Here is a 16,959-nt window from a genome sequence, read left to right on the forward strand (position 1 = left end):
TGACTACCGTTCCAAACAAATTCTCTTTCCAAAAGCTCAATGGCGCTCCTCCTCTTCTGAGCATCGTAGTTCGCCAGCAGAGCATTTTACGTCCTAACGTGGGGTATTTCCATATTCAGAAGAAATGGGGTTACAAATTTTGGGGGTAATTTTCTCCTATTACCCCTTGTAAAAATGTAAAATTTAGGGGGAAAACTGCATTTTAGTAAAAAAAATATTTTTTTTCATTTACACATCCAACTTTAACGAAAAGGGGGTGTTAAGGCTCAGCGGACTCCTTGTTACGTTCCTTGGGGGGTGTCGTTTCCAAAATAGTATGCCATGTGGGTATTTTTTTGCTGTTCTGGCACCACAGGGGCTTCCTAAATGCGACATGCCCCCAAAAAAATATTTTAGCAAAAGTTGCTTTCAAAAAGCCAAATGTGACTCCTTCTCTTCTGAGCATTGTAGTTCGCCCGCAAAGCATTTTACGTCCTAACATGGGGTACTTCCATACTCAGAAAAGATGGGGTTACAAATTTGGGGGGGCATTTTCTCCCATTACCCTTTGTAAAAAATGGTAAATTTGGGGGAAAAACTGCACTTTAGTGTGAAATTTTTTTTTCATTTACACATGCGATTTTAACGAAAAGTTGTCAAACACCTGTGGGGTGTTAAGGCTAACTGGACCCCTTGTTACATGCCTTGAGGGGTGTAGTTTCCAAAATGGTATGCCATGTGGTGTTTTCTGCTGTTCTGGCACCATAGGGGCTTTCTAAATGTGACATGCCCCCCAAAAACCATTTCAGAAAAATTCACTCTCCAAAATCCCATTGTTGCTCCTTCCCTTCTGTGCCCTCTACTGCGCCCGCCGAACACTTGACATACACATATGAGGTATTTCCTTTCTCGAGATAAATTGGGTTACAAATTTTGGGGGCTTTTTCTCCTATTACCACTTGTAAAAATTCAAAAACTGGGTCTACAAGAACATGCAAGTGTAAAAAATGAAGATTTTGAATTTTCTCCTTCACTTTGCTGCTATTCCTGTGAAACACCTAAAGGGTTAAAACACTTACTGAATGTCATTTTGAATACTTTGAGGGGTGCAGTTTTTATAATGGGGTCATTTGTGGGGTATTTCTAATATGAAGGCCCTTCAAATCCACTTCAAAACTGAACTGGCCCCTGAAAAATTCCGATTTTGAAAATTTTGTGAAAAATTAGAAAATTGCTGCTGAACTTTGAAGCCCTCTGATGTCTTCCAAAAGTAAAAACATGTCAGCTTTATGATGCAAACATAAAGTAGACATATTGGGGGACATGTATCAAAGATTTTACCCCTGTTTTGTGTGTATTTTTTTGCGCAAAATTTTGCGCAAGCGCTTTTTTTTCCCCATTTTTTTGCGCACGTTTTGGTAGAGCATGTCGTCCAGATGTGGCCTAATTAGGGTACCTTGGAGTGACATCTATAGTACATAAGGATTTATTACCTGCGTTCTTTTCCTTTGCACCCAAAATTTTGACACAAGTGCGTCTTTTTCCCCGTAAATATAAGCCAACTTTAACTGCACGTAGCGATCCTTTCTATTTCTGAAGGAAAGTTCTACTAAGGAACCACCAGAATGTTTTTACTTTCCTATCTCCATTCCTCATTTGGTTTGCTTTATATTGCTTTTTACTCCTTGATTATTCCAAAGCACTTTTTAAATAATTTGCATATAGAATATTTGTTTACAGTTCAGTTATTCATTAGATCACTTGTATATTGGTATTTTATGATCCAACAATTTAATACATTTACATAGGAAATGTTTGATAACTTACTTATCATTGAACAAGATCCGTCACATTAAAATAGCTTTGTAATCCACTTAACACTGTAGATCATTCTCCTTTTATTTTTAAAATTTACTGCTTTCCGTTATACTTTTCCCCAGCGCCCGGTAAGATGGTGGCTATCACTGATAGCCAGCCATCTTACCATGTCACCATCTGGGCATGCTGGGAGTTGTAGTTTTGCAACATCTGGAGGGCCACAGTTTGGAGACCACTGTATAATGGTCTCCAATCTGTGCTCTTCCAGATGTTCCAAAATTACAAATCTCAGCATGCCCACTCTGTCCAGGCATGCTGGGAGTTGTAGTTCTGTAACATCTGGAAGACCACAGATTGGAGACCATTATACAGTGGTCTACAAACTGTGGACCTCCAGCTGTTGCAAAACTACAACTCCCAGCATGCCCAGACTGTCCAAGCATGCTGGGAGTTGTAGTTCGTCAACATCTGACCCTTCAGATATTGCCGAAATACAACTTCCAGCATGTCTGGCCATGCTGGGAATTATAGTTTTGCAACAGCTGGAGGCACACTAGTTGGGAAACATTGTTGTTTCCTAACTCTTTTTCCCAACCCGTGTGCCTCCAGCTGTGCCTCCAAACTATAACGTCCAGCATGCACTGACAGACCATGCATGCTGGGAATTGAAGTTGTGCAACAGCTGGAGGCACACTGGTTTGGAAACACTAAGTTAAGTAAAAAACTTTCAAGTGTTTTGCAACCAGTGTGCCTTCAGTTGTTGCATAACTACAACCCTCAGCATGCACGGACTGCCAAAGGGCATGCTGGGAGTTGTAGCAGTATGCCTCCAGCTGTTGCATAACTACAAGTTCCAGCATGTCCTTCTGCTGTCACTGCATGCTGAGATTTGAAGTTTTTGCAACAGCTGAAGGCACACTGGTTGTGAAACACTGAGTCTGTTTCCGTGTTTCGCAACCAGTGTGCCTCCAGCTGTTGCAAAACTACAACTCCCAGCATGCACGGACAGCCAAAGGGCATGCTCGGAGTTGTAGTTTTGCAACAGCTTGATGTTTCCCCCCCCCCTCCCTCCAATGTGAATGGACAGGGTACACTCACATGGGCGGAGGTTTACAGGGAGTGCTGCAAGATTAAGATGCAGCAAACTCGCTGTCAACCCCCACCCGTGTGACTGTACCCTAAAAACACTACACTACACTTAAATAAAATAAGTAAAAAACACTATATATACACATACCGCTACACAGCCCCCTCCCCTCCCCAATAAATATGAACAACATCTGGTACGGCACTGTTTCCAAAATGGAGCCTCCAGCTGTTGCAAAACAACAACTCCCAGTATTGCCGAACAGCCATTGACTGTCCAGGCATGTTGGGAGTTTTGCAACAGCTGGAGGCCCCCTGTTTGGGAAACACTGGCATAGAATACCCCTATATTCACCCCTATGCAAAACCCTAATTTAGGCCTCAAATGCGCATGGTGCTCTCACTTTGGAGCCCTGTCGTATTTCAAGGCAACATTTTAGGGTCACATATGGGGTATCGCCGTACTCGGGAGAAATTGCCTTACAGATTTTGGGGGGCTTTTTCTCCTTTTACCCATTATGAAAAGGAACAGTTGGAGTCTACACCAGTATGTTAGTGTATAAAAATAAAATTATTTACAATGACATGCAGGTGTTGCCGCATACTTTACATTTTCACAAGAGGTAAATGGGAAAAAAAAAAAAACATTTTTTGGGACACAATTTAGCCAGAGTACGGAGATACCACATATGTGGGCGCAAAGTGCTCTGCGGGCGCACAAGGTAGAGTGCAACATGTACATTTGAGGTGATTTGTCACAGATGTTAAATGAAGAATAAGGACATTGGTATAATTGATGTGTTATAATTGAGTGCAAAAAGTGGTTTTATTGTGAGATTAAAACTCTACATAATGAAGAAAAAAATTCTAAAACTAATAACGAGGACACATTTACTGTTTAGGTGCAGATACACTGCAGACAAAGCTCCTACTAAATAGAGCTGCAGTGTAAATTTATGCTCTGAGGAGAATTCTAAATTTAAACGCAATTCAAGAAAGTAGCTGCACAAGAATGATAAATTTAACGCAGCTGCGCCAAATTTACACAACAGGCAGAGGGGGAAAAAACTTCTATTATACACTGGAAATGATACATGTCCCCCATTGTGTATGTGAATCAATGTATAATTTATTTGGAATATCCATTTTCCTTATAAGCAGAGAGCTTCAAATAAAAATAAAAAATGTTCATAAAATTTTGGAATTTTTCACCAAGAAATGATGCAAGCATCGACAAAATTTTACCACTAACATAAAGTAGAATATGCCACGAAAAAACAATCTCGGAATCAGAATGAAAGGTAAAAGCATCCCAGAGTTATTAATGCTTGAAGTGACAGTGGTCAGATGTTCAAAAAATGGCCGGGTCCTTAAGGTATATTTCGGCTGGGTCCTTAAGGGGTTAAAGGGGTACTCCGGTGAAATTATTATTATTTTTTTTAATCAACTGGTGCCAGAAAGTTAAACAGATTTGTAAATTACTTCTATTAAAAAATCTTAATCCTTCCTGTACTTATTAGCTGCTGAATACTACAGTGGAAATTATTTTTTCGTTTGAAACACAGAGCTCTCTGCTGACATCATGAGCACAGTGCTCTCTGCTGACATATCTGTCCATTTTAGGAACTGTCCAGGGTAAAAGGAAATCCCCATCGCAAACATATGCTGTTCTGGACAGTTCATAAAATGGACAGAGATGTCAGCAGAGAGCACTGTGCTCATGATGTCAGCAGAGAGCTCTGTGTTTCAAACGGAAAAGAATTTCCACTGTAGTATTCAGCAGCTAATAAGTACAGGAAGGATTAAGATTTTTTAATAGAAGTAATTTACAAAAAAAAGGTTTTCACCTGAGTACCCCTTTAAGTCCCTTAGCCAATTGGGACACGGACTCCTCTGGGGACCAGAATTGGTCTGAAGGAGTTAGGGGAGGTATAGAGCCCATAGCCGCTGAGTTAGAGCGAGCTATGGCCAGTGACACTGATTTGTCAATAGAACTTTGTAATGCAGAGACTGCGGATTGTACCGCTGTATTAATGGATTTTGAAATAGAAGCATCAACCAAAGAGTGAAAATTCTCTGGTAGGACATTTTCTGTGGAAGAATTTTTATTTTCGTCAGACATTCTGAAAATATAAATGTAGAGAGCAAAAACAATGATACCTGTAAGAAATATGGTTAAGGAATAATATGTGTAAATAATTAATAAATTAATTAATTCAATGAGGAAAAAAATTATTTAATTAATTAAATGAATGAATAATTAATTAAAGACACAGTTAATGTCCTAAGGAAACTGTGTAACAGATATCAATGAATTTACTATAATGGAATATAATGTAGAAAATATACTGAAAAACAGCCACCGGGTGGCAGTATAGGATAGAGAATGAGTGTATGACTTCTTTTAAATAAAATAAGAATGAGACAAGTTGCACTGTTATTAGGATACAGTATCCAATAGAGTTGATATGCCGTGAGGAGAATTACGCGTCCTCCGGGTTCTGTCACTGTCACCATTATTAGCCGGCAGATTCCCCTATAGTATGTGTCAGTTTCCTCCAACCTCTATTTCTTTTCCTATCTATTTCTCCACTTCCAGCTGTGACTTGAGAAATTGATTCACTAAAACAAGAAGGATGTTTAATCGCGGAGGATCCAACCGATGGGACCCCTGTGGTCACCTGCCTTGTACCAACTCTCCTCATGTACAGAGCAACCATGCACTGTGGGTGACACACTCCCTCCCTGCATCATACATTTCTGCGGGATAGCCGGAAATACATCTCCAGTTCTCCCCCATAGAGATGCATGGAGAGGGGCGTGTCTTATTCATGGGAAGAGCTGGGACGCCGGGCAAATGAAGAACTTAAGTCATCAACTCATTTACATATATTGACTGGACTAGCATTCTGATTGGCTGACGCTTTAGGCAGGAAAATCCCATGACTTGATTGTTTGTCTATGCAAGTGTGTGTGTATGTATATGTGTGTATATTTGTGTGTATGTATATGTGTGTGTGTATGTATATGTGTGTATATTTGTGTGTATGTATATGTGTGTGTGTATGTATATGTGTGTATATTTGTGTGTATATGTGTCTATGTATTTGTGTGTGTATGTATGTGTGTGTATATTTGTGTGTATGTTTGCATATGTGTGTATGTATGTGTGTATATTTGTGTGTATGTATGTATATGTGTGTGTGTATGTATGTGTGTGTATATTTGTGTGTATGTATGTATGCGTGTGTATGCATATGTGTGTATGTATGTGTATGTATGTATATGTGTGTGTATGTATGTATATGTGTGTATGTATGCATATCTGTGTGTGTGTGTATGTATGTATGTGTGTGTATGTATGTATATGTGTATGTATGTGTGTGTATGTATGTATATGTGTGTGTATGTATGTATATGTGTATATGTATGTGTGTGTATGTATGTATATGTGTGTATGTATGTATATGTGTGTATGTATGTATATGTGTGTATGTGTGTGTGTATGTATGTATATATGTGTATGTATGTGTGTGTATGTATGTATGTGTGTGTATGTATGTATATATGTGTATGTATGTGTGTGTATGTATGTATATGTATGTATGTATATGTGTGTATGTATGTGTGTGTATGTATGTATGTATATGTATGTATGTGTGTGTATGTATGTATATGTGTGTATGTGTGTGTATGTATGTATGTATATGTGTGTATGTATGTATATGTGTGTATGTATGTATATGTGTGTGTGTGTGTGTGTATGCGTGTGTATACAAAGGACGTACATGTACGTCCTGGTGCGGGAAGTCCCGCCAAACCAGGACATACATTTATGTCCGTGGTCGTTAAGGGGTTAAACCTAAACAGACCCACAGCCTGATCCCCTAAACAAAATACAGACCCCCAGCCTCACCCTTTGAACGATCATTTGATGAGGCAGGACGTCTCTCAGAGAGATCCTATAGGAATATGACGTTTTCACATCTCATTGGTCATTCGGAATGGTCCTACCATTGCCCACAGTAGAGATCTGCTCAGACAGCAGTGGATATTTATTGGTCTTTCAATGTTTAGCCACATCTTTTAATTGGATTATTGGTTGATGAAGTCACCAAGGGAGGTTATATAACTCCCAGCACGACGTCCTTCTCGCCATGGCCTGCTGCCTCTTAATAGACTCACAGTCTGTGGTGAAACATGTTGGGAGGGGCTGTGTAGTGGGTTTTATAGGTAATGTGCTGTGCCTTTAATGAAAGTGATGGACATAAGGGGAAATTTACCAAAACCAGTGTAGAGGAAGAGTGGTGCAGGCGCCCATAGCAACCAATCAGATCGCTTCTTTCATTTTTTGCAGTTCTGGGAGTCTCCACACAATCCACCGCCGGTAAACACCCCAGTGGGACGGACGATCTCTGGGGGTGTGGAGGAATACAGAAATGGGGAAGGCTTGTACGCAGGCGCTCTGAGCAGGACAAATTCGTTTAATCTTTTCTAATATAATATCCCCCGGATTAATGGCACATAGAGCGCTTTGGTTCCCTTTTTTTGTTTCCTCTTTCTCAACCCCTTCTTTCATTTTTAAGAGTCCAGTGAAAAATGAAAGAAGCGATCTGATTGGTTGCTATGGACAACTGTACGCCTCTTCCTCTACACAGGTTTTTATAAATCCCCCAATGTCTGCAGATATATCCAGACCCATATTTATATAGTCTTTAAATATAATCAGTTTATGCTGTCAGTTTCCGTGAGGCAGCGCACTACATTATTTTACTGCATGTGTTTATTTTCAATGAAGTTTAGATAAGTAGTTAGTGTATAGGAAAATGGGTCTTTAGTGACCACCTCAGTGTTTTCAGTAAATTAAATTGACCCTCCATTCATAGGCTTCCTTGTTAGTCACCCCCAATCCTAACCCCCTAGGGAAGGAGAGCACCCCCAATACTGCCCCCCCCCCCCCCCCAGGAAGGAGAGAACCCCCAATACTGACCCTAGGGAAGGAGAGAACCCCCAATACTGACCCCAAGGAAAGAGACCACCCCCAATATTGACCCTCCCAGGAAGGAGAGCACCCCCAATACTGACCCCCCCAGGAAGGAGAGCACCCCCCAATACTGACCCCCCCCAGGAAGGAGAGCATCCCCAATACTGACCCCCAGGAAGGGGAGCACCCTCAATACTGCACCCCCCCCCCCAGGAAGGAAAGCACCCCCAATACTGCCCCCCCCCCGCCCCAGGAGGAGAGCACCCCCAATACTGCCCCCCCCCCCCCCCCCGGAAGGAGAGAACCCCAATACTGCCCCCCCCCCCCCCCCCCCCCCCGGAAGGAGAGCACCCCCTTGCCCCCAGGAGAGCACCCCCAATACTACCCCCCCCCCCCCCCCCCCCAGGAAGGAGAGCACCCCCAATACTGACCCCCCCCCCCCCAGGAAGGAGAGCACCCCCAATACTGACCCCCCCCAGGAAGGAGAGAACCCCCAATACTGCCCCCCACAGGAAGGAGGGAACCCTAATACTGACCCCGAGGGAGGAGAGCACCCCCAATACTGCCCCCCGGGGAGGACATGGCCCCAAATAATGCCCCCAGGATAGAGACCATCCCAATTCCGCCTTCAGTGCAGAAAGCAGGGATAGGACCATACATCACTTCCAGCCCCGAGCCGAGAAAAGCTGAGGATGCCGCTGTGTGTCACGGCTCAGCCAATGGCAGAAAGAGGATTACAGCTTGTCTACAGGTGACCGGAAATAACGTGACGGCGAGTCTACAAATCTTACGGGTCCAGGAATATTTTAGAACACAAGGCGCCCACAATATCACGTGACCATTCGACAAGAGTCAAGAGGCGTTCCCCAAGCTGAGCGCTTAGGTTTTTTTTTTTTTAAAGCGCATGCGCTCTACATTTTCTGCTGTCGCCTTAGTAACCAGAGCTGGCTTCCACTGCAGTTTTCCCTTCTTACAGGCCGGGGAGGGAATCCACAACGCAGTATGTTGTCCGTCTTGGACGCCCTGTGGGAGGACCGGGATGTCCGCTTTGACATATCGCCCCAGTGAGTACAGCCTGTGAGATCGTTCAGTCCTAAAAGTAGCCTCGGAGATGCTGTAGTACTACAAGTCGCAGAGCGGCCTCTAAGGCGAGAAGGAGGTCACGTGAGACTATTAGTCACGTGGTTCTGTATTTAAGTAACAAATTACACACAGCACCTTGTTTCCCTACCGGGGTGCCTCCAGCTGTTGCAAAACTACAACACCCAGCATGCCCAGACAGCCGAAGGCTGTCTGGGCATGCTGGGTGTTGTAGTTTTGCAACAGCTGGAGGCACCCCGGTTGGGGAAACCCCACTGTATAGGCACGGAGATGGTTATGTCACCTTAGAACCCCATTGGAAAAGAAAATCCTCCGTCCTTGTAGATAATCTTCTTAAGAGTCTAGAATATAAGCTGCTTCAGGTATCATATACCAAGTAGCTGTTTAAAGGGGTATTCCAGGAAAAAACTTTTTTTTTTTTTTTATATCAACTGGCTCCAGAAAGTTAAACTGATTTGTAAATTACTTCTATTAAAAATATTAATCCTTCCAATAATTATCAGCTGCTGAAGTTGAGTTGTTGTTGTTTTCTGTCTGGCAACAGTGCTCTCTGCTGACATCTCTGCTTGTCTCGGGAACTGCACAGAGTAGAAGAGGTTTGCTATGGGGATTTGCTTCTAAACTGGGCGGTTCCCGAGACACGTGTCACCAGAGAGCACTTAGACAGAAAAGAACAACTCGACTTCAGAAGCTCATAAGTACTGAAAGGATTAAGATTTTTTTTTAATAGAAGCAATTTACAAATCTGTTTAACTTTCTGGAGCCAGTATAGAGAGATATATAAATTTTCCTGGATGTCCCCTGGAGTAATACAGAATGGCGCTCATACACCATCAGGGTGGTAGCAGACAGTAGTTTTGGGGTTTATTTTCTAAAAGAATGTTAATATTTGAACAAACTTTGCATAAATCAATAGTACAAGAAGCTTTGTTATATATCTTAATAGACAAAAATGCTTCTTTCTCTTATCAAGCTTCTTCCCCCTCCCTCTACTGCTGCTCAAGCCTCCGAAAACCAGCCCAGTTTTGTCTCCTGTGTCTGCAAGTAATACAAGTCTATGGAGGAGGGAGCTCTGCCCTGCAGCTCTGGGAGGACTGCAAATTATAGATGAAACCTGCAGAGCAGAAATCTGCTGATAAATATATAGGTTGTATAATGGCCAGAAATAGTGCTGCTTCACGTACAGTAGTAGCGACAACTCTTAAGGGTCACCCTCCAAGGGGTAAACCCTCATCAAGAACCCCTCCCCCCCCTAAAAAAAAATCCTTAAGGGTACATTACCACACGGCGTATTTGCTGCGTATTTGCTGCTGCGTATTTCATTTTCCCTGTTGAAGTCAATGGGTAGGAAAATACACAGCACCAAATACGCAGCAAATACGTAGCAAAATACGCCATGTGGGAATGCACCCTAAAAGGGGTAAGTTGGTGGCAAACAAGAATCTACTTCAAATCAACTAGTGCTGGAAAGTTAAACAGGTTTGTAAATGACTTCTACTAAGAACAAATCATAATCCTTCCAGTACTTATTAGCTGCTGTATGCTCCAGAGGAAGTTGTACAGTTCTTTTCTGTCTGACCACAGTGCTCTCTGCTGACACCTCTGTCCAGAGTAGGCGCAAATCCCCATAGCAAACCTCTGCTGCTCTGGACAGTTCCTGACACAAACAGAGGTGTCAGCAGAGAGCACTGTGGTCTGGCTGGAAAGAACTACACAACGTCCTCTGGAGCATACAGCAGCTAAGTACTGGAAGGATTAAGATTTTACAAATCTGTTAAGCTTTGTAGCCCCAGTTGATTTGAAAAAAAAAAATAGTTTTTCAGTGGAGTACCCCTTTAACTTTATAAGATATTTGCAAATTAAAATAAAATGCTGACTGTAGTGCACTACAAACACCACTAGGTGTCAGATTGTATCTAAAAACACAACCGCTGTGCTACTCGGGTAAAACGTGTTTGAGCTCTTACATTCACTATAAGGCTTCTTTCACACTGCTGCCGTCGGGGGAATAGCGGGAGAAAAAAATACTGCTTGCGCCGTCTTTCGCTTGCTACAAAATAAACGGCACATGAAGGATCCCATTATAGTTATTGCCTGTTGTGCCCCGTTCCGATATAAAAAAAGTCCGTTTTAAAGGGGTATTCCGGGCAAAAACATTTTATAATATATAAGATGTCCAATCATGTTTTATGTATATAAGATTTCTGATAGCGGGGGGCCCGCTGCTGGGACCCCCCGCGATCTCCCTGCAGCATCCGCATTCTATGCAGGGACTGAGTCTCTAGTTTCGGAGCCCAGCGGCGGGCCCCCCACGATCAGACATCTTATCCCCAATCCATTGGATAGGCGATAAAATGTTTTTGCCCGGAATACTCCTTTAAGAATGTGGCACAATGGCAGCGTGAAAGTAGCCTAAGACCCCTTTTACATTGCCGTCAGGTTGCACTATATTGAGCCGGAGCACAACGGCAATGTGAACCTAGCCTAAGTGAGCTTGAATGTGCATAGTGCAAATAGGCTTCCACAGACAACTTGTCCAACTCCGAGCAGTAATAAAGTGATTGCTGATTTAAGATCTCTGAGTTTCATCGGCGGACCGGCTTTGTCGAGGGCTCGAGGCCTTAACCCCTTCCCGCAGAATGTCATATATAAACGCCGGGTTGTGCAGTGCGTTCGCGCATCCCGGCGTTTATAAATGACATTCAGTTAACCCGGCGATGCGCAGCATCGCACGGGTTAACTGGCAGAAGTCCCGCTGTTTCCAGCAGGGGACAACTTCTGCTTCACCCCCAGGACCATCCATTGATGGTCCTGGTCAGCGATCACTGTGATTGGTCCCTGTGGACCAATCACAGTGATCTGGGGTGAAAGTTCAGATCCCCCGCACTGCCCGCCCCTGGAAGTCGGGCAGAACGGGGGACGAAGACTGCAGGGGCTCGCGGGGACCTGCGGCATTCGGGGGGAACACGTGGGGACCGGCGGACTTACCTGATCCAGCGGCAGCGCGGGACCGGCCACGAGGACGAGGAGCGACGGGACCAGCAGGTGAGTATAGGGTCCTCAGAAGCAGCAGTGAAGATCTTCACTGCTGCTTCTAGGAGTCTGAAAACTACAACTCCCAGCATGCCTAGACAGCCTTTGGCTGTCTGGGCATGCTGGGAGTTGTAGTTTTGCAACATCTGGAGGGCCCCCGTTTGGAGACCATTGTATAATGGTCTCCAATCTGTGCTCTTCCAGCTGTTGCAAAACTACAACTCCCAGCATGCACTGACTGTCCAGGCATGCTGGGAGTTTTAGTTCAGCAACATCTGGCCCTTCAGATGTTGCCGAACTACAACTCCCAGCATGCCCTTCAGCTGTCTGGGCATGCTGGGAGTTGTAGTTTTGCAACAACTGGAAACACACTGGTTGGGAAACATTGTTTCTAACTCAGTGTTTCCTAACCTCTGTGCCTCCAGCTGTTGCAAAACTATAACTCCCAGCATGCACTAACAGACCATGCATGCATGCTGGGAGTTGTAGTTTTGCAACATCTGGAGGGCCCCAGTTTGGAGACCATTGTATAATGGTCTCCAATCTGTGCTCTTCCAGCTGTTGCAAAACTACAACTCCCAGTATGCACTGACTGTCCAGGCATGCTGGGAGTTTTAGTTCAGCAACATCTGGCCCTTCAGATGTTGCCGAACTACAACTCCCAGCATGCCCTTCAGCTGTCTGGGCATGCTGGGAGTTGTAGTTTTGCAACAACTGGAGACACACTGGTTGGGAAACATTGTCTGTTTCTAACTCCGTGTTTCCTAACCTGTGTGCCTCCAGCTGTTGCAAAACTATAACTCCCAGCATGCACTAACAGACCATGCATGCTGGGAGTTGTGAATGTACAGGGTACATTCACATGGGCGAGGCTTTTACAGTGGGTTTCTCGCATCTTGAGATGCAGCAAATTTTGCGCTGGGAAACTCGCTGTAATCCCCCGCCCGTGTGACTGTACCCTAAAAACACTACACTACACTAACACAAAATAAAATAAAAAGTTAAAAACACTACATATACACATACCCCTACACAGCCCCCCTCCCCCAATAAGAACGTCCGGTACACCACTGTTTCCAAAGCAGAGCCTCCAGCTGTTGAAAAACAACAACTCCCAGTATTGCCGGACAGCCGTTGACTGTCCACGCATGCTGGGAGTTTTGCAACAGCTGGAGGCACCCTGTTTGGGAATCACTGGCGTAGAATACCCCTATGTCCACCCCTATGCAAATCCCTAATTTAGGCCTCAAATGCGCACGGCGCTCTCACTTTGGAGCCCTGTCGTATTTCAAGGCAACAGTTTAGGGCCACATATGGGGTATCGCCGTACTCGGGAGAAATTGCGTTACAAGGTTTGGGGGGCTTTTTCTTCTTTAACCCTTCATGAAAAGGAAATGTTGGGGTCTACACCAGAATGTTAGTGTAAAAAAATTACATTTTTTACACTAACATGCTGATGTTGCCCTATACTTTACATTTTCACAAGAGGTAAAAGGGGAAAAAAGCCCCCCAAAATTTGTAATGCAATTTCTCCCGACTACAGAGATACCCCATATGTGGGCGCAAAGTGCTCTGGGGGCGCACAACAAGGCCCAGAAGGGAGAGTGCACCATGTACATTTGAGGTGATTTGCACAGGGGTGGCTGATTGTTACAGCGGTTTTGACAAACGCAAAAAAAACAAAACCCCACATGTGACCCCATTTCGGAAACGACACCCCTCACGGAATGTAATGAGGGGTGCAGTGAGAATTTACACCCCACTGGTGTCTGACGGATCTTTGGAACAGTGGTCCGTGAAAATGAAAACTTGTACAGCCCACTGTTCCAAAGATCTGTCAGACACCAGTGGGGGGCAAATGCTCACTGTATCCCTTGTTACGTTCCTCAAGGGGTCTCGTTTCCAAAATGGTATGCCATGTGGTTTTTTTTTTTTTGCTGTTCTGGCACCATAGGGGCTTCCTAAATGCGATATGCCCCCCGAGCAAAATTTGCTCTCAAAAAGCCAAATATGACTCCTCTTCTGAGCATTGTAGTTCGCCCATAGTGCACTTCAGGTCCACTTATGGGGTACCTTCATACTCAGAAGAGAAGGGGTTACAAATATTGGGGAGTATTTCCTGCTATTAACCCTTGCAAAAATGTGAAATTTGGGGGGAAACACACATTTTAGTGGAATTTTTTTTTTTTTGTTTTTTTTTTTTACATATGCAAAAGTCGTGAAACACCTGTGGGGTAATAAGGCTCACTTTATTCCTTGTTACATTCCTCAAGGGGTCTAGTTTCCAAAATGGTATGCCATGTGGTTTTTTTTTTTGCTGTTCTGGCACCATAGGGGCTTCCTAAATGCGACATGCCCCCCGAGCAAAATTTGCTCTCAAAAAGCCAAATATGACTCCTTCTCTTCTGAGCATTGTAGTTCGCCCATAGTGCACTTCAGGTCAACTTATGGGGTACCTCCATACTCAGAAGAGAAGGGGTTACAAATATTGGGGGGTATTTCCTGCTATTAACCCTTGCAAAAATGTGAAATTTGGGGGGAAACACACATTTTAGTGAAAAAAAATAATTTTTTTTTTACATATGCCAAAGTCGTGAAACACCTGTGGGGTATTAAGGCTCACTTTATTCCTTGTTATGTTCCTCAAGGGGTCTAGTTTCCAAAATGGTATGCCATGTGAGGGGTTTTTGCTGTTCTGGCACCATAGGGGCTTCCTAAATGCAACATGCCCCCCAAAAACCATTTCAGAAAAACGTACTCTCCAAAATCCCCTTGTCGCTCTTTCCCTTCTGAGCCCTCTAGTGCGCCCGCCAAACAATTTACATAGACATATGAGGTATGTGCTTACTCGAGAGAAATTGGGCTACAAATATAAGTATAAATTTTCTCCTTTTACCCCTTGTAAAAATTCAAAAATTGGGTCTACAAGAACATGCGAGTGTAAAAAATGAAGATTGTGAATTTTCTCCTTCACTTTGCTTCTATTCCTGTGAAACACCTAAAGGGTTAAAATGATGACTGAATGTCATTTTGAATACTTTGGGGGGTGCAGTTTTTATAATGGGGTCTTTTGTGGGGTATTTCTAATATGAAGACCCTTCAAATCCACTTCAAACCTGAACTGGTCCCTGAAAAATAGTGAGTTTGAAAATTTTGTGAAAAATTGGAAAATTGCTGCTGAACTTTGAAGCCCTCTGATGTCTTCCAAAAGTAAAAACTCGTCACTTTTATGATGCAAATATAAAGTAGACATATTGTATATGTGAATAAAAAAAATTTTAATTTGTAATATACATTTTCCTTACAAGCAGAGAGCTTCAAAGTTAGAAAAATGCAAAATTTTTCATCAAATTTACGGATTTTTCACCAAGAAAGGATGCAAGTATCGACAAAAATTTACCACTATGTTAAAGTAGAATATGTCACGAAAAAACAATCTCGGAATCAGAATGATAACTAAAAGCATCCCAGAGTTATTAATGTTTAAAGTGACAGTGGTCAGATGTGCAAAAAACGCTCTGGTCCTTAAGGCCAAAATGGGCTTGGTCCTGAAGGGGTTAAAGGGGTTATCAAGGAAAAAACTTTATTTTATATCTATTAACTGGCTCCAGAAAGTTAAACAGATTTGTAAATTACTTCTATTAAAAAATCTTAATCCTTCCAATAGTTATTAGCTTCTGAAGTTTTCTGTCTAACTGCTCAATGATGATGTCACGTCCCGGGAGCTGTGCATGATGGGAGAATATCCCCATAGGAACTGCACAACTCCCGGGACGTGAGTCATCAGAGAGCAGTTAGACAAAAAACAACTCAACTTCAGATGCTAATAACTATTGGAAGGATTAAGATTTTTTAATAGAAGTAATTTACAAATCTGTTTAACTTTCCGGAGCCAGTTGATATATAAAAAAAATTTGGGGCCTGGAATACCCCTTTAACAAAGATGGCCTGCCGGTGAAACCTTGCCCAACTAACTAACTTTAAGTAGTCCCCAGCTGTTGCAGAACTACAACTTCCAGCATGCCTAGACAACCTTTGGATGTCTGGGAATATTGGGAGTCATAGTTTAGCCACAGCTGGAGGAACTCTGTTTGGGAAACACTGACTTGCTTAGGCTGGGTCCACACTACGTTTTGTCCCATACGGGAGCGCATACGGCAGGGGCGAGCTAAAAGCTCGCGCTCCCGTATGTGACCGTATGCGCTCCCGTATGCCATTCACTTCAATGAGCCGACCGGAGTGAAACGTTCGGTCCGGTCGGCTCATTTTTGCGCCATATGCGCTTTTACAACCGGACCTAAAACTGTGGTCAACCACGGTTTTAGGTCCGGTTGTAAAAGCGCATACGGCGCAAAAATGAGCCGACCGGACCGAACGTTTCACTCCGGTCGGCTCATTGAAATGAATGACATATGGGAGCGCATACGGTAACATACGGGAGCGCGAGCTTTTAGCTCCCTCCTGCCGTATGCGCTCCCGTATGGGACAAAACGTAGTGTGGACCCAGCCTTAGGCTGGACTCACATCACGTTTTTTTTCATACTGTTTTCAATCCGTTTTTCTAAAGAAAACCGTATGTCAAAAAAAACCGGATGGAACAGTATGGGAAAAAGTAAACCGTATGCGTTTTTAAACTGTATACTGTTTTTAAAAGTGCATACAGTTCTGTCAGTTTTTATAAGAAAAAAACCCATACGTTTTTGATAATTTTGTCCATTTTTAATGGGAGGGGTCTTGGGTGGGGACTTTAGGATGCAAATGCGCAAGTGCAAATTGTAAACCGTATAAGTTTTTCCCGTATGGAACTGTATACGTGTGCGTTTCCCATTGACGTCCATGTAAAAAAAAAAAAAAACTTAGTTGCAGTACGGTTTTTAAACCGGAGTCAAAACCGTGGTAGACCACGTTTTTGTTTCCGGTTTAAAAACCGTACTGCAACCGCATAGGTTTTTTTTTTA

The 16,959-nt window shown here is 43.3% G+C and overlaps 1 protein-coding gene across 1 annotated transcript in view; it reads left to right on the forward strand.

The window, feature by feature from the left end:
* Positions 1 to 8,772: 8,772 nt before the first annotated feature.
* BBS5 (Bardet-Biedl syndrome 5) overlaps positions 8,773 to 16,959 on the forward strand; it is a 44,151-nt gene continuing 35,964 nt past the window's right edge. Inside the window, exon 1 of the mRNA XM_056537173.1 lies at positions 8,773 to 8,931. Coding sequence (XP_056393148.1) covers positions 8,870 to 8,931 — 62 coding nt within the window. The 5' untranslated portion in view covers positions 8,773 to 8,869. The remainder of the gene's footprint in view (positions 8,932 to 16,959) is intronic.

This window comes from Hyla sarda, chromosome 8 (genome assembly GCF_029499605.1).
Source record: "Hyla sarda isolate aHylSar1 chromosome 8, aHylSar1.hap1, whole genome shotgun sequence".
NCBI lineage: Eukaryota > Metazoa > Chordata > Amphibia > Anura > Hylidae > Hyla > Hyla sarda.